At 35.2% G+C, this 18670-nt stretch overlaps 1 protein-coding gene across 1 annotated transcript in view; it reads right to left on the bottom strand.

Annotated features, from left to right (window-relative positions):
* ZBBX (zinc finger B-box domain containing) overlaps positions 1 to 18670 on the bottom strand; it is a 112008-nt gene that overhangs the window by 18755 nt on the left and 74583 nt on the right. Inside the window, exons 10-16 of the mRNA XM_052647281.1 lie at positions 18017 to 18126; positions 17553 to 17653; positions 16060 to 16142; positions 13637 to 13776; positions 5742 to 6049; positions 1586 to 1739; positions 744 to 860 (exon numbers count right to left, since the gene is read on the bottom strand). Of these exons, the coding sequence (XP_052503241.1) occupies positions 744 to 860; positions 1586 to 1739; positions 5742 to 6049; positions 13637 to 13776; positions 16060 to 16142; positions 17553 to 17653; positions 18017 to 18126 (1013 nt within the window). The remainder of the gene's footprint in view (positions 1 to 743; positions 861 to 1585; positions 1740 to 5741; positions 6050 to 13636; positions 13777 to 16059; positions 16143 to 17552; positions 17654 to 18016; positions 18127 to 18670) is intronic.

Here is an 18670-nt window from a genome sequence, read left to right as displayed (position 1 = left end):
CACAGTGTCGTCATACTCACCATGTGTGCTGAATCGTCTTAATTCATTACTCGTCAACTGCAACTTCATATGAAATTGAGTACAAAGCAAACCTACTTTATCAGGTTTCAGATAACAATAATAACCAGTAACACTACTGATTTTAATGATGTCAAAATTCTCTGCATGCACTTACTAGAAAAATACTGCAATGAGCATTGAATATGTCAAAAGTTATTGTATAGAAAATCTCAAAATTATTTTGGCTAGAAAATAGAATTAATAAACTGAAATCAAGATTTCAGGGCCAACACATTAAGCATCAGATTTAAACCAGCAGCGTCTTAATCACAGCAGCAAACAGCAATCTCATGGCTTTGTGTGCTCATAATATGAATCAAGTAGAGGAGGAAACAAAATCTAATATAAATATACTGCTTCTTGAAAGTGTAATAAAACAGTGTATATTTTATAAGGATTGTTCAAAATAGATATGCCTTATCCTGAGCTACATTTTAAAAATATCATTCTCTAGTACACTGTGGCAGAAAATAGCTAAGACTATAAAATTTATGTTTTTGAGAGGAGTGATGACTATTCTTGGTTTTTGGCTTTGGAAGAAAAGTCCAGGACAGTTTAAATGAATAAGTTTAAATTAAATAACTGATAAAATGAGTTTTCAGGTGCCTAGTAAAGTACTAAAAGATAAACTAATAAACACACTGAGCTACAATATGGCATGGCAGCCTTACAGTCAATCTTACCAGTCTTTTGCTGTGTTCTCCTTGCTGATGGTTTCTGGGCAAACTTCAGAACACCTAAGGCAACTGTGTTATCAGCATATGCACTTACACTATGGTCTGGGATCCATTCTCTGTCTCCTAAAATGATAAAATTACATAAAGTTGAAAAAGAGGAGACATTCATGTTGTTGATTCATTATATGTATTGTCTTACTGGATAATATTTAGCTAAAGAGAAAACATTTATGACAGTGAGGTATATATTATGAAAGATAAAAATCTCATAATTATACAATAAAAGGAATGAACTATAAACTGCAAGGAGGTTGCACAAATACACACGTACAAGTGTGAACAGAAATAAATATTTTTTAAAATATACATTCAATATAACATAAAATATAATAGTATGCATGTGAAAAATATATTTGAATACATAAGAAATCTAAGACTGCAGGTGATACCAAGACCTGAGTTTTAAAGGAAATGATGGTTATGTCTGTGAATTTCCACAATCCTAAGATTTTAAGATTTGCTTTTAAGATCGCATCTAAGAATCGTAACACTTAACAGTTAATCAAGAGATTTGAAGATGTACTATTAGTTGATTAAGGGTCACACTTTTAATATTTAAAAATAATCTCAGTCTCATTATAGCCATGTTTTCTGACAGTTGCCTTAAATATAAATATTAATATTTAGTAACTCTCATAGGGTCAATAATTCCAGCTAGAAAAGAAGAAAACAATTTCTTTTGGTAAATGGAATTACTCAGTACTGCCTAAGATGTTGACTGTTTTTAAAACGTGTCAGAAAGTTGTTAGCTTGGTCCACAGGCCATCTGATTTTATGTCTGAATTTACCTGCAATTGTAATCCTAGTATTGGAGGAGCTGCATTCTAAACTATGAGAAGGAAGTAAGTTGAGTTTTTCATTTTTATCAAAAACAAAGAATCTTTCAAGTCCTTGATATTGTTCAGTTATGGGCTTCCTCCTGAGGGCTATTTCTTGTAACAACTAGGAAACAAAATATTCAACAAAATTAAGTTTATTTTATCTTATCCACACAAAGTAGCAATTCATTCATTGAGCACCCACTATGTTTTTAGCATGGATTTTGCCCACGTCAAGTTCAGGTTCTAGTTGTGGAGACATAAATTGTTACACAACATTTATACAGAGTAAGTTTGGAAAAATGCATAAACTACAATTATGGTAATGATCTGAAAGTTGCCATTAAACCTAAGGAGGATTGAAGTTCATTTAAAAGAAAAATTAAGTTTTATCTTTTCTTTTCTTATTTTCTTCCCTCAGTGTCTTTGCACATAAATTACTCTGAAAAATAGAGTCGTTCTCATATCCTATGCTTTTGACTAGTGTCTTTGACTATATGTAATATAAATTCAAAGATGAAAGCAAAATACCAGATGGAAACAAATCTGATCTGATCTTGGTCACAGAGAAAATCCAAGTTAACAAAACAATCACTATGAAGAAAATATACAAGGGGAAACTGAGCCAAGAGTAAGCTAAGTAATTTGTGAAGTTTATACATACAGCTAAAAAACTAGCAGACCTAGATTCTGTATATAGATCTTGCTGATTTGAGGCCTAGGCTTCCCCTACTACTGTGTGAACTCTTACTTTGATATGCTTTCATCCTAGGGAAGAATATAAATGAGATTTATAAAGTACATGAGTCTGATAGAAAACATTAGAGATGTGCCAGTGAGAAGGCTGTGCTGCTGTGCTGTACTCAGTTAGTAAGTTGTGTCCTATGCTTTGCAATCCCACAGACTGTAGGATTTTCCCAGCAAGAATATTGGAGTGGGTTGCCACGGCCTCCTCCAGAGGATCTTCCAGACCCAGGAATTGAACCTGTGTTCCTGCATCTCCTGTATTGCAGGTAGACTCCACCACTAAGCAACTTGGGAAGCCCAATGAGAGCTCTGCTGCTGCTGAGGCTGCTAAGTCGCTTCAGTCGTGTCTGACTCTGTGTGACCCCATAGACAGCAGCCCACCAGGCTCCCCCATCCCTGGGATTCTCCAGGCAAGAACACTGGAGTGGGTTGCCATTTCCTTCTCCAATGCATGACAGGGAAAAATGAAAGTGAAGTCGCTCAGCTGTGTCCGACTCAGCGACCCCATGGACTGCAGCCAACCAGGCTCCTCCGTCCATGTGATTTTCCAGGCAAGAGTACTGGAGTGGGGTGCCATTGCCTTCTCCGAGTGAGAGCTCTAGATGGGCTTAAAATACCATTAGAGTGGCCATCAGTATTAACAGTTCCTTAATGTATCTAATTAATGCCCAAACGCAGTCTGTTTCAAGGTGCTAATCACACAATTAAAATTATTATAACTCCATTCAAATGGATAAGTCATATAAATGATAAACCATTACAAATTGAAGCTAGAGAACAATAAAGCACTTCCTTCAAAGGTAAGTCCAAGTCCCTACTCATGACATCTTCACCGGCTCTCCCAGACACTGATCGCCAATCCACAGAAGCCGTTCTGGTGGAGCTCATATCTGGATCAGACATTTGAAGATATGGAAATTTTTCTTAAAGCTTAGGTTAACAGAGAACAACGAGAGTGAACTTGTTTGTTTGCCCAATCTCATCTAGTTAACAACTGATAGTTCCACTTTTAAAACCAAGAGGTCCTGACTAGCTCATACTCTTCCTTGCACGTGCCTCCACCTCACTGCTGCTGCTCTACAACTAACTACAATTCCATACCTTTATGAAGAACTCAATTTCTGGAGGCGGAAGTGCAAAATGTACTGTCTCAAACTCCGAAGGAATGCCACTACTAAAATCTGCCCCTACTGCTCACCAGTGAATTTTCTACAGGATCACAGCAGATTTCTAAATAGTTCCTGCTCAAGGAATTGTTTCTACTAGGGCAGGAGGAAAATCAAAAGTTCATGTGTAGTCATTTGGGATGAAAGGAAAGTAGGTTCTACAACTAAGCATAAAGCACTGTGCTCTATGATGCAATCATTTACCACTTCTCTTTTTACAATAGTAGTATAAGGGATCAAAATTATTAGTAGTTTTTTAACATTTCAATTTTAATAATGAAATGTTTTATATAGATGTGTACAACATATAATATAACTTTATCACACGATAGTAATTTAAAAGACTTGCTTCAGGTATCTATACTACAATATATATGTTAGACTTTATATGTAACATTAATTGCTGTTGTTGTTCAGTCACTAAGTAGTGTTTGGCTCTTTGTGACCCCATGGACTACAGCATGCCAGTCTTCCCTGTCCTTCACCATCTCCTGGCATCTGCTCAAATTCATGTCCATTGAGTCAGGGATGTTATCTAACCATCTTATCCTCTGCCACCACCCTTCTCCTTTTGCCTTCAATGAATTAATTGTATTATTGTGTTGAAGTTGACATACACTATTACAATGTAAGTTATTTACTATAATTACGTCTGAGTGTATCCAGAATTCCTCTGGATAAAACAGCACACGGTGTGTGTGTCACTTAGCTCTAGGCACGATGCCCTTTGGAAACTGGAAAATCAGAGTTCTTGTTTGTTCTATTTGCTGAAATTCATTCCATGATCGATTGTTTTCTTTGTTGGAAAGGGGAGAAGTTCAGCTGAAGTGGAGGTTGATTTGGGGGCATCTATGACTTTCCTGGTGGCTCAGACGGTAAAGCGACTGTCTACAACGTGAGAGATCCGGGTTTGGAAGATTCCCTGGAGAAGGAAATGGCAACCCACTCCAGTACTCTTGCCTTGAAAATCCCATGGACAGAGGAGCTTGGTGCAGGCTACTATCCATGGGGTCGCAAAGAGTCGGGCACGACTGAGCGACTTCACTCTCTTTTTTTTCTTTATTATTGGCTAAACTGTGGGAAAGTCTTTCTACGAGGGGCTGAGGTTTACTTTTGTCAGATATATCAGGGCATCAGTAGACACAGGTCAACATTAGTGTTGCTGATTCCAATATTTCTTACTTGGAACTTGCAGATTCCAAGAAATGTATAATCAAACTCTAAACCAAAACTAGATGAAAGCCCAAGATTTCCATTTTTCAGATAATATATTTATTGACTTAGGCCTGATCCCCTGCAGAAAGTAGTCTCCTTTCATCCTGCACCTGTGTGTCTCCTTGTGTATTCCTTCAGAGACAGAGCATACTTTTAGGGATCTAAGGTTTCTGCAGAGGTCTCAGTTCTAATTTCTCACTTTGAAAAGGAACAAGGCCTATCACTAAGTAGGTATAGAAATTCAATTCCCTGAGCAAAAGTAGCAGCTCAATACTCATTCTGTAACTGTTTGATCCTATCTTCAGTTTAAGTACCATGGCAATTCATTGCAAATGACTTTAAAATCTTGTTAAAATATTTGACTTGCCCAGTTTCCAAAGAACTTAACATTTAATTCGTCCACATTCTAAATAACTTATTATTAATAATTATAATCCCTTAAGATTTTAGTACATAGAACAGAGATTCAAATATAGTTTTTAAATTTGGCAGTAATGCAATAATGAGCTACTTTATCTTTTTCCTCTAAGAAGAAACAAAACTATACCCTATTTCTTTATTAGCTATATTCCTGAAGAATTACCTTTTAAATGTTATGTTTACATTAAGCCACAAAACTGGTTTTATCTACAAAACTGCAATTTTTTTTTTCCATTTTAACCACTGACTATAGAGTAGAAAGCTAGAGGGAATTTATTATACTAAATTATTCATAATAATGAATTTCATTTAGGAAAGTAACAGCACTCTTACTATGGTGCATGAGGTGGGCCTTAAATTATTTGTCATAGAAAGTCATTTGTTATAATGGCATTTACCATATTAGAATTTCTTCTGTAAATCATTTACATTCTTTCCCATAAGAGTTACTCTTCGACTATAAGGCTGTACATTTTAAATTCAATAGGAAGTAACATTTAAGAATATTCTGTGTCAATATAAATTTTTTATGATGATAATTATAAAATTTTAATACAATAAAGATAATAGATATTTACCAGTGGTGACTCTGTAGTTCTAGAATCTTCAAAGTTTGGCCTCTCATGCAGGTTGCTGAATTCCAAGGATTTCTTGTCCTCTTGAGATAATTTCTCCTTAATGCAGGGTTTTTCTAAATCTTTACCTGGCAAAGAATCCTTGTTCTCAAGAGGTATATGGGAATCTTCATGCTTTTTATTACTTTCTATATCTATGCTTTCCTCTTTCGAATTTCTCTCAAAAAAATTGTTTTCCTCTAATTTTTCAATAGCAGGAGAGTATGCATCAGGATGCACAAAGGTATCAAAACCTGCATGTGAAGTTTCTGCTGTTGAAAACACATATTTACAAAAGTTAAGTAAATAATTATAAATAAATAAATGGATTAAACTGTTCATTCACCAAAACTTCTGTGGTATAAATATTTATCATTAAACACTATTTTTAAAATCAATTTTCTTTACTGAGTCCTCAGTTTTAAAAACTTTTATACAGCTTATGTTCATAAATGACAATCCTAATTTACCTATATATTCAGACTTAAATGATTTAGACTAACGGAGGGAGACAAGGTTTTATTTTACGATGCAGTCTTGAAATTGACACGTTTCTATTTCAGCCTGAGGTTCAATTTCTACTTTTCTACCCTCTCTCCCACTCAAGTTTTATATCAGTAATTTATGAGAAATAATGCAAGAAAAAACCTTACTTTCCACATTTTACCTCTTTTGCTTAGCATAACTAGTGATGAGGAGAGGGCCATGAGAAGTCTGCCAGATGAAAGAACTGCAGGAGTTAGGGGCACAGAAAATGTTTGAGCTAAGACACCTGCTTCTGGAAAGCTACAAAATGAACTAGATTATATTAATCACCCACCTCATTATGTCTGCTTTAAATAAATCACTTGGGGTAGATCACTGGTTTTCAACCTGGATGCACAATAGAATTGTCTGAAGTTATTCTTTAAAACTGTCAGTGTATGGGCCTGACCCCAAACCAATTAAATCAAACACTGACTGTGGGAATCAAGCATTTTGTTTGTTTGTTTCTTTCCCCCTCTCCCCCACCAAGCTCTCCAGGTGATTATAATGTGAAACTAGGATTATGAAACTTTGGTCTAAATTTTCTTAAGAATAAAATTCTTAAAAAAAATTTACACCATATTGCTTTCATTACCACATATACATATTTATCCAAACTAAATATAGCTTCATCTGATTAGCCCATATTCTCTTTCCAATATGCATATCTTATCTGTATAAATAGACTCTGTAAAATAGTAGAAGCTATAAACTAAAATAGTCTTCCATGAAATAAATTCTGTCTTACAGCCCATTGCTGCAATCAAATGTTTATGTAACTGAGCAATTGCACATACTATTTAGAACTTCCATTTTCAGTTATCACCTCTAAATTGCATAAGTACTGTGAGAAATGTAATAAGTTGTACGTCAAAAAAAAAATTTTATAGAAAACCTTTATGAAAGCTATTCAATGTAATAAAACTGTTATGAAAATGCTGTACTTTCCTAATAAGCTTGAAATAAATTATCTGAATCTAGGTTGTTTATTTGTTTGTTTGTTTTTGTGGAAGGAGATGTCATTTCCTAAGTGTAAATGTCTACAACTAACCTCTACAGTATTTTTGCTAGATTGTAAAATTCCATTATAGGGATTTATTGCTGCTGAAAAAGTGAGAGCACAACATTTTAATAATGCATACTATGTGATGCAGAAAGTACAGATATGATTTAATTTATTCTATTCACTAAAAGCCCTGTTAAGTCATAAAAAATAGTTGTCTGGGTTCAACATTCAAAAATCAATTATTCTAACCTGTCATATCAAGAGGCTAAAGAAGAAAAATCACAGGATCATATCAACAGATGCAGAAAAAGCATTCAACAAAATCCAACACTCATTCATGATAAAAAATCCTCAGCGAACTAGAAATAAAGGGAAACTTTCTCAACTTAATAAAGCCTACCTACAAAAAAAACTAGTTAACAAAATACTTAATAATAAGAAACTAAACACTTTATCTCAAATATCAGAAACAAAACAAAGATGTCCATTCTTACCACTCCTTTTCAACACTGTACTGGAAGTCATAGCTAATTCAATAGGACAAGAAAAGGAAATAAAAGGTATTCAGACTGAAAAGGAAGAAATAAACCTGATCTTGTTCACAGATTACAAGAATGTCTAGGTACTAACTCCAAAAGAACTAACAACAACAACAACAAAAATTCCTGGAATTAATAAGTGTTTATTTAAAGGTTGAGGATACAAGTTGAGCTTACAAAAGTCATTTGCTTTCCTACACACTAACATGAACAAGTGAAATTAAAAATTAATAACATAGCACCATTTATATTAGCACATGAAATTGAAATACTCAGGTATAAATCTAAAAAAAAATACAAACAAAACCTCTATAAGGAAAACTGGATGAAAAAAATAGACTGGATGAAAGAAATTTAAAAAAAAAAAACTAAATAAGTGTTTTTTTTCACACTAGTTCACATTCATAGATAAGAAAACTCAATTTGTCAAGATGTCACTTCTTCCCAATTTCATCTACAGATTCAATATAATCCCAATCAAAGTCTCAACAAGCTATTTTGTATATATTGATAAATTGGTTTTAAAGTTTACATGCAGAGGCAAAAGACCCAGAACAGGCAACAAAATATAGGAAAAGAACAAAGTCAAAGGTCTGACACTATACAACTTAGAAAATTATCATAGGGTTATAGTAAGCAAGGGGCTTCACCAGTGACTCAGTGGTAAAGAATCTGCCTGCCAATGCAGGAGATGCTAGTTTGATATCTGGATCAGGATGATACTCTGGAAAGGAAGTGGCAGCCTACTAAAGTATTCTTGCCTGGGAAATCTCGTGGACAGAGGAGCCTGGCAGGCTACAGTCCACGGGGTTACAAAAGAGTCAGACAGGACTTAGCAAATAAATAACACAGTAATCAAGACAAAGTGATATGAGCAAAAGTATAGAAACAGATTAGTGGAACAGAAAGGAGAATCCATAAATAGATCCACATAAATATAATCAACTGATCTTTAACAAAAGAGTAAAGGCAATATAATGGAGAAAAGATAGTCTTTCCAACAAGTGGGGTTGGAACATGTGAATATGCACATGCCCCAAAATAAATCCGGACACAGACCATACCCTTCATAAAAGTTAACACAAAGAAATAATAAAACTAAATGTAGAATGCAAAACTATAAAACTCCAAGGTGATATGGGGAAATTCAGATGATCTTGGTTATTCTAATGACATTTTAAGATACAACACAAAAGACGGGATGCATGAAAGAAATAATTGATAAGCTCAATTTCATTAAAATGAAAATTTTCTATTCTATGAAAGAGACTGCTATGAGAGTGAGGAGATAATCCACATATTTGGAGAAAATTTTTGCAAAACACATACATAAAATACTGCAATCTAAAATATGCAAAAGAACTCTAAAATTTCAAAGTAACAGAATAGACAATCCAATTACAAAACGGGCCAAAAACCTTAAAAGATAACTCAACAAAGATGACATATTTGGCAAATAAGCATATGAAAAGATGTTCAACAATATATGTCACTAGAGAATTTCAAATTAAAATGAGATACCACTACACAGTTATTCAATTCAGTTCTGTTCAGTGGCTCAGTCGTGTCCGACTCTTTGTGACCCCATGGACTGCGGCATGCCAGGCCTCCCTGTCCATCAACAACTCCCGGAGTTTACTCAAATTCATGTCCAATAGGTCGGTGATGCCATTCAACATCTCAGCCTTGGTCATCCCCTTCTTCTGCCTTCAATCTTTCCCAGCAACAGGGTCTTTTCAAATGAGTCAGTTCTTTGCATCAGGTGGCAAAAGTATTGAAGTTTCAGCATCAGCATCAGTACTTCCAATGAATATTCAGAACTGATTTCCTTTAGGATAAACTGGTTGGACCTCCTTGGAGTCCAAGGGACTCTCACGAGTCTTCTCTAACACCACAGTTCAAAAGCAACAATTCATCAGTGCTCAGCTTTCTTTATAGTCCAACTCTCACATCCATACATGACTACTGGAAAAATATAGCATTGACTAGATGGACCATTATTGGCAAAGTAATGTCTCTGCTTTTTAATATGTTGTCTAGTTTGGTCATGACTTTTCTTCCAAGAAGTCTTTTAATTTCATGGCAGCAATCACCATCTGCAGCAATTTTAGAGCCCCCCAAAATAAAGTCTGTTACTGTTTTCACTGTTTCCTCATCTATTTGCCATGAAGTGATGGAACCAGATGCCATGATCTTAGTTTTCTGAATGTTGAGTTTTAAGGCAACTTTTTCACTTTCCTCTTTCACTTTCATCAAGAGGCACTTTAGTTCTTCTTCACTTTCTGACGTAAGAGTGGTATCATCTCACTCACCTAGAGCCAGACACCCTGTAATGTGAAGTCAAGTGGGCCTTAGGTATCACCACTATGAACAAAGCTAGTGGAGATGATGGAATTCCAGTTGAGCTATTTCAAATCCTAAAAGATGATGCTGTGAAAGTGTTACACTCAATATGCTAGCAAATTTGGAAAACTCAGCAGTGGCCACAGGGTCAGTTTTCATTCCAATCCCAACGAAATGTAATGCCAAAGAATGCTCAAACTACCGCACAATTGCACTCATCTCTCACACCACTAAAGTAATGCTCAAAATTCTCCAGGCAGGCTTCAATAATACACAAACCATGAATTTCCAGATGTTCAAGCTAGATTTAGAAAAGGCAGAGGAACAAGAGATCAAATTGCCAACATCTGTTGGATCATCAAAAAAGCAAAAGAGTTCCAGAAAAACATCTATTTCTGCTTTATTGACTATGCCAAAGCCTTTGAATGTGTGGATCACAACAAACTGTGGAAAATTATGAAAGAGATGGGAATACCAGACCACCTGACTTGCCTCTTGAGAAGTCTGTATACAGGTCAGGAAGCAACAGTTAGAACTGGACATGGAACAACAGACTGGTTCCAAATAGGGAAAGGAGTACATCAAGGCTGTATATTGTAACCCTGCTTATTTAACTTCTATGCAGAGTACATCATGAGAAACCCTGGGCTAGATGAAGCACAAGCTGGAATCAAGATTGCCAGGAAAAATACCAATAACCTCAGATATGCAGATGACACCACCCTTATGGCAGACAGTGAAGAAGAACTAAAGAGCCTCCTGATGAAAGTGAAAGAGGAGAGTGACAAAGTTGGCTTAAAGCTCAACATTCAGAAAACTAAGATCATGGCATCTGGTCCCATCACTTCATGGCAAATAGATTAGGAAACAGTGGAAACAGTGTCAGACTTTATTTTGGGGGGCTCCCAAAACATTAAAAGACACCTACTCCTTGGAAGAAAAGTTATGACCAACCTAGACAGCATATTAAAAAGCAGAGACATTACTTTGCCAACAAAGATCTATCTAGTCAAAGCCATGGTTTTCCCAGTAGTCATGTGTTGATATGATAGTTGGAGTATAAAGAAAGCTGAGTGCTGAAGAATTGATGCATTTGAACTGTGGTGTTGGGGAAGACTCTTGAGAGTCCCTTGGACTGCAGGGAGATCCAACCAGTCCATTCTAAAGGAGATCAGTCCTGAATATTCATTGGAAGTACTGATGCTGATGCTGAAACTTCAATACTTTTGCCACCTGATGTGAACAACTGACTCATTTGAAGAGACCCTGATGCTGGGAAAGATTTGAAGGCAGGAGGAGAAGAGGACCACAGAAGCTGAGATGTTGGATGGCATCACCGACTCAATGGACATGAGTTTGAGTAAACTCCAGGAGTTGTTGACAGACACGGAGGCCTGGCGTGCTTCAGTCCATGGGGCCGCAAAGAGTCGGACATGACTGAGCAACTGAACTGAGCATAGCCCTGCCCATTAGAACAAGACCGTTTCCCCCTCAGTCAGTCTCTCCCATCAGGAGGCTTTCGCCTCTTATCCTTCTGCATCAGAGGGCAGACAGACTGAAAAGAACAATATAATTATTAGGATCACAAAAATCCAAAACTCTGAGCATTCCAAATACTGGCAAGAATGTGAAGAACAGTAAGACTCATTAATTGTTGGTGATAATGATAAGTGGTAAAGTCAATTTGAAGGACAGTTTGGTGGTTTCCTACAAAATTAAATATATTTCTTACCATATGATCCAACAACTGCGCTCCTTGTTATTTACCTGAATAAGTTAAAAACTTATGTGTAAACAAAAACTCACATATGGATTTTTGTAGCAGCTTTATTCACAATCACCAAAACTTGAACACAACCAAGATGTCCTTTAATAAGTTAACATATAAATAAGTTGTTGTACATCCAGACAATGGAATCCTACTCAGCAATAAAAATAAGTGAGCCGCCAAGCCACAAAAACACATGGTGACACCTTTAAATGCATTTTATTAAGTAAAAGAAGTCAGTCTGAAAAGACTTGTATGATTTCAGCTATAACCATCTGGAAAAGGCAAAACTGGAGAGCAAAGAGATCTGTGGTTGCCAAGGGTTAGGAAGGAGTGTGGTGTGAAAAGGCAGAGCACAGAGGATTTTTATGGCAGTGAAAATACTTTGAATTATTCAAGTCATCATACATTTGTCCAAACCCTGAGAATGTACACCACCAAGAGAGAAACTTAATGTAACCTGGGGACTCTCAGTAAAAATGATACATAACAAATGTACTACTCTGGTTTGGGATGCTGATAGTGGAAGAAGCTATGAATTTGTGGAGGTCTGAGAGTATATGGGGACTCTTTACTTCCTGCTAAATTTTTCTATGAACCTGAAACAGCTTTAAAAAATCAAGTCTATTTAAATAAATCAAGAATCTTTAAAGTAACACTTAATGGGCATTTGTATTTAGCATTTTCCCAAACACAGTTGTAACACCATGCCCCAGGAAGGTTAAAAATAGCTTATGGCCTAGACTCGGAGCCCTGCAAAGGCCTAAATTCCCATATGGATATAGTTCATGGTCATATGATTTAGAAGCTTAGTAGCCGAATATGTTAAAATCAGTAGGATTACCTTAAATCACTGTTCTCTACCATCTGCTACCCAGTGAAAAGGTAATCATCAGTTTTTACTATGAGTTATTTTAAGTAATGATCTCTGATCTCTCTCAAACTCTTCACATAAGTAATATTTATTGGTTTTTCTAAAAATCTAAGTAGATAAAATAAAATCCTAAATAGATAAAAGCAGATTAGAAATCATCTAATTCCCATATTTTAGTTTTAGTAAATGAGACCAAGAAAGGAAGTGATATGTTCAAGGTCACACAGTGATTTAAGGCAGAAATGAAAACAAAATCTGACCCCCAGGCCAGGATACTTTGCTATGATTGTCTTTAAAATGATCTCAGCATCTGGAAATTAAAACCAGACATTAGTACACAGTAGTCTAATCCATAGATCCCCAGGGTACAACTAGTAATAACAATGTAGCTATATAAAGAGATGATTTGTATTGGTTTGGTTTTATCACTTCTGTAAAACTTTACAACTCAAATATTTTAGGAAAAGAAATAGTGCAAGGGAGAACAAAGTAAAGCATGCCAATCAGACTTCTGTCCCTAAGAGCCCAACCATGTAAACTTTTAAATGATAGCTCGGGTATAACTTTCAGAGTAGTTTTATATTGGCTGTTATTTCCTCTGAAAACAAATACCATTATCCATTAACTAAAAAGAATATTTGATAGAAAATTACATATTTTCAACCAATGTTCTAAGTATCAAATTTGCTGGGTTTAAAATGAACAGCAAAATAGTCTAGGTTTATATAACCTGCAATACCTATTGATTTTATTAAATTACTAATATTCACTGTTAATAATATAAGCAAAAATGAAAAAAGTTACCTTCTGAGTTATCTTTACAAAGAAAAGAGTTGTTACTCAGATGAAGGTGGAAGAGGTCAGATTTTCTCTTGGTAAATGCATGATGTTGATGGATATCATTTGCATACAGAAAAGCATTCTGATAATCACGAAACGTGTGACTTTCATGTTTAGGGACAAACAAAAGAAATTATACATAAAAATGTTAAAACACTCAGATTATTGAAATAATTATAGTAATTTACTTATTATTATAAATTAATAAATTAAATTATAAATAAATAAAAATAAATTTTAAAACTCAGCTTATTAAACTAAATACAGTAAAACCTTAAGGAAATAGGCTTTTTCACATTAATTTAATACTTGTATCAACATACTGTAGACATATTATAAAATTGCAAGTACCTTAATAGTATTATGAATTTAAAAGAAATAGGCAACTGGAACAAACCTGATTTAACTGCAAATTTTTCATTGAAAGTTTCTTTTTTAAAAAATAGTCTAAAGTAAGTTTAATTTCTTATGTCTTTCTTCTAAAAATGAATAGATATCTCTCAATCTCATCAAGCTGATGAAAACAAGATTTTATTGCTTAAATAAACTTTTTGTTTGTTCATCATGACTATTCAGGTTCAAAAGCCTTATGTGGTATTTATATCTCAATTTTAATGATGATTACCATATACAAGCATAGTTAAAACTGAATAACACTCTCTATGAGTTGAATTTAATAATACTTGATATTATGTAAGCTCTACATGGTAGTGGGTGAGTTAGTCACTAATTCGTGTCTGACTCTTTGTGACCCCGTGGAATGTAACTGCCAGGCTCCTCTGTCCACTGGATTTTCCAGGTGAGAATACTGGAGTGGGTTGCCATTTCCTTCATGAGGGGATCTACCCTACCCAGAGAGGGAACCTGCATTTCCTATTTTGCAGGTGATCTCCTGCATTGCAGCCTGATTCATTACTGCTGAGCCCACCAGGGAAGCTGCAAGCTCTACATAGTACCACCATAAAAACTCATGGATTATTCTTGACCAGAAAGGTTCTTTTGTGTCACATATGATCCTTTATGACTTTTCTAGAAAAGAAGCTCCATGGGCACCTCCAAACCCAATATGCAAAACTATTGCCAAACCATAATCAATAACTCTCTCTGCCTGTCTAATATGGAGGTCAAGGGAAAGGCTTGTGATAAAATATATAAAAGAATCAAATTAGAGAGTAGAAATGCTATACTTCCTTAGGTTTGTAGTAGTGCGTATAAGTATAAACCTCTTACCTACTGACCAGAATCTGGTTGTCTCCTGCCAAAAGCACATTTGCTGCTAGATATCTGGGTCTATGTGTCCAAAGTGAAAGTGAAAGTTGCTCAGTCCTGTTCAACTCTTTGTGACCCCATGGACTGTAGCCTCCCAGGCTCCTCTGTCCATGAAATTCTCCAGGCCAGAATAATTTCAGGTCCAAGGGCATCACTTAGGCCCACTGCTGTTCCAAAATACTGACAGGGGCCTAAGGTGATCTGAACATATAAACAAAGAATCGGTGTAGAGGCTACCTAATAGAAGCTTCATTCTGCTGTTTACCCAACTTAATATTTTGCAGTCAAAACACCTGAAATCCTAGCCAAGGTTTCAACATCAGAGAGGACTTGGAATAATTTATATATTACTAGTAGATACAGCAAGATGTTATTTTTCATTCAGAAATGACAAAATTTTTTTAAAAGTTACAACCTGAATCATTATAATTCATCTATTTATCACACAGTAAAATCTACCTAAGAAGTAATCTATAGTTTGGAGGCTTTTTTTTTTTTTTTTGGTCTCTCAATCTAATCATTAGTATACATTTTTATTTAGGATTCATAACAAACTGAAGTAAGCAAAATCCAAAGAGTATCTTTGCAGAAAATAAGAAAGTTTATATGAAATATATAAGACTTGGTCAGTCACTTCAAATAATGACAATTCCTAAATGAGGCATCTATTAAATAATCCAGATGTTAGGTAAAGCATAAACATATAATATAGATAATTTTCTAATTATTGAATGCTGATAAATATTAATAATATTGTGTGCTATGCTCAGTCACGTCTGACTCTCTGCAACCCCATGAACTACAGCCCTCCAGGCTCTTCTGTCCATGGAATTTCCCAAGCAACAATAGTGAAGTGGGTTGCCATTTCCTTCTACAGGAGATCTTCCCGGCCCAGGGCTTGAACCTGTGTCTCCTGCATCTCCTGCACTGCAGGCAGATTCTTTATCACTGAGCCACCAGGAAAGCCCAGTAATACTGTACCCAAATTTAAAGATGGCTTAAGTAAAGTATGTTTTAACATTAAATTCATACGCTTTTTATGTTGTGGACTTCTCAAAAGATAGGAAATTTTTTGTGACTGTTTAACAAGCATCAAAAGTGAATTAGAAAGATCTTACCTTTGTTGACTGTCTGCATCTGCTAACTCAACTTTATAAGGCACAGCATTTCCTGATTCTTCAAATTCTACTTCATACGTCTTCTTAAACGAATGTTGTATAATATTAGTATGTTCAGCTAATTTATGACACATTAACCAGCTAACTTATTCACAGCATTTAGAGAATTTTTCTTCTCACAAAAAATGTCATAAACTCACTGACTATATGCCATAGAACATGAATTCCAAGAGAACTAAACAAATTCAACAGATAATTGTTGAGGGCTTTTGCTGTATAGTTCATCTTATCACCACTATCACACCCAGAGCCAAACATAACAACTTAGATTTTATTTTGTAACTACAAAGTGCCAAGTGAAGTGCAAGTGTTAGTCACTCAGTTGTGTCCGACTCTTTGCAACCTCATGGAGTTAAGGCTCCTCTGTCCATGGGATTTCCCAGGCAAGAATACTGGAGTGAGTTGCCATCTCCTTCTCCAGGGGATCTTTCCAACCAGGGATCAAACACAGGTCTCCTGCACTGCAGGCAGATTCTTTACCACTGAGCCACCAGGGAAGCCCTCAGTGCCAAGTAGATGTTTTTAGTTTTCTGATCAGCATGTCATAAGCTTACTCTATGCTGCAACAATTTAATGAAGAGCTGCAACAATTTAATGAAGAGCAGCCACAAATATACATGCATGTATGTGCTAATTTTTTCAGAATCTTCAATTTATCCAAAGCAGAAATACACACACACACATACACACACACACTGCAGAAGCTATTAACCTAAAAAAGAATGTAGGATGTCAAAAAGTACTTCCTCTATTGTATTCCTTCACTATGACAACCATAGAAAGAGCAATACTGAGGACAGTGGGTATATTCAGTTACTAGAGGATGAGAAAGTCAGAAATGCATTCATCCTGGAGCTGTAGCTCTGACTTACTCTAGCTCCAGCTGATTACACTTGGTGTTTTCCAGAGGCTTATATTCAAGTTATTATTATACTAAATCCATTAAATCTTAAAACTATTTTTCCTTTAAATAAGAAGTATTAAATGACATTCAACAAACTAAATGCATAAAAATTTTATTAAATAAATATCATATAATGAGAATAATCTTTGTTTAAAAGCATGATAACATAGAAAACTAAATACTGGGTTGGTCAAAAAGTTCATCTGGGAACGAACCTTTTGGCCACTCAATAAAATAAACACTAAACACCATCTCTACAAGTTAAAAGATTGAAATATCTTCTCATCTCCCATACTATGACACAGTATCAATGTAGCTCACAAATTTACTGTCTACATTAAAATAGCAGTCTGTTGTATTCCTACCAGCATATTTAAATTAAAACACTTGTAAATTTATACTATTAAACTATGCTTAATTATGATAGAATTCTCTTGCTGAAAACAGCATGTAGTTGTTAAGTACATATTATTTACGTGTTATGAATTTCCTCTCTGTTAAGTAATATGAGTGGTCATTATGCACTTACATCATCCAGTTCAACTATTTTTAGAGATGGTTCAGGTCTCTCTATGTTTAATTCTTCTGTTGGCAGAAAAAGAGCTGGGGGTTGTATCTTGATATCCTCCACTAGAAAATAAGATTAAAAATAATATCATCCAGAGTATACCTTACCTGATAATTCATCTTCAGATAACATAGGCAACAATGGAAGAATGTTCTTCTGTGCAGCCTCTCAAAGGTATAAATACTCTCAATTTTCCCAGCTCAAGTAAATTATTTAACATTCAATTTTTTAATGAAGCTATTTAAAATAAAACAAGCTACATCTAGAGAATAGGAAGGAGAGTGTGCGTCATTCTGATCTAGAAATAGTGTACAGCGTAGTGAGAATGATACAGTAAAGGAAACCGAAAGCAGATGCTGATTAATGCTCAGTATATATCAGTTGAAATAGTAAATTCAAAAATATCTAATCAGGACTGAACTAACCATCACTATCTTCATCATTTTCGTTCTGAGAACATTGTGCCTCACTAGTGGTTTCACACTGAGGTATGAAGGTGTCCGGTAGCATGTTTTGAAGTTGCTCCAGTGGAGTTCTACAAAACAAGAAGCAATTAAAAGACTAAAGTACATTATCTAAAATTTCTTTGGATGAGATTTTAATTCATTTCACAAATGAGTCTACAAAATTAATAAGGAAAATCATAGCTATACCTCTAATTTACAGAAGAAATGTACAACTGCAAAACATAATCTTAATCTACTAAAACAATTTTGTAAATCAAATTAACAACACACAAGATTTTTAATTGCATATCCTACTGTTTTTCTGTTTAGGATGAAAATCAAAGTTATGATAGAATTCAGCGTTCTTGCAAAAAACACATGGAGTCCATGAAACATCACGCTGTTTAAAAAGCTAATTTACAAAACTATGTTGCATCTCTCAGCCTTGGAAATATGTTGAAAAGTTCTAAGGGAACTGAAGATATTTTTCTAAACTTCCACCAAGCCAACAGGGTGATAAAACAGGTTTCTACTATATTAACATGAGGTGCTGTGGCTGAAGCATCTTTCACCTAATTAACAATGAGGTCTGATGTGGCCTGTCTCACATACAAGGCAATGAAGCATGGGAAT

Source organism: Budorcas taxicolor, chromosome 1 (genome assembly GCF_023091745.1).
Source record: "Budorcas taxicolor isolate Tak-1 chromosome 1, Takin1.1, whole genome shotgun sequence".
Classification (NCBI taxonomy): Eukaryota; Metazoa; Chordata; class Mammalia; order Artiodactyla; family Bovidae; genus Budorcas; species Budorcas taxicolor.
This window is presented reverse-complemented; position numbering and strand designations above follow the sequence as displayed.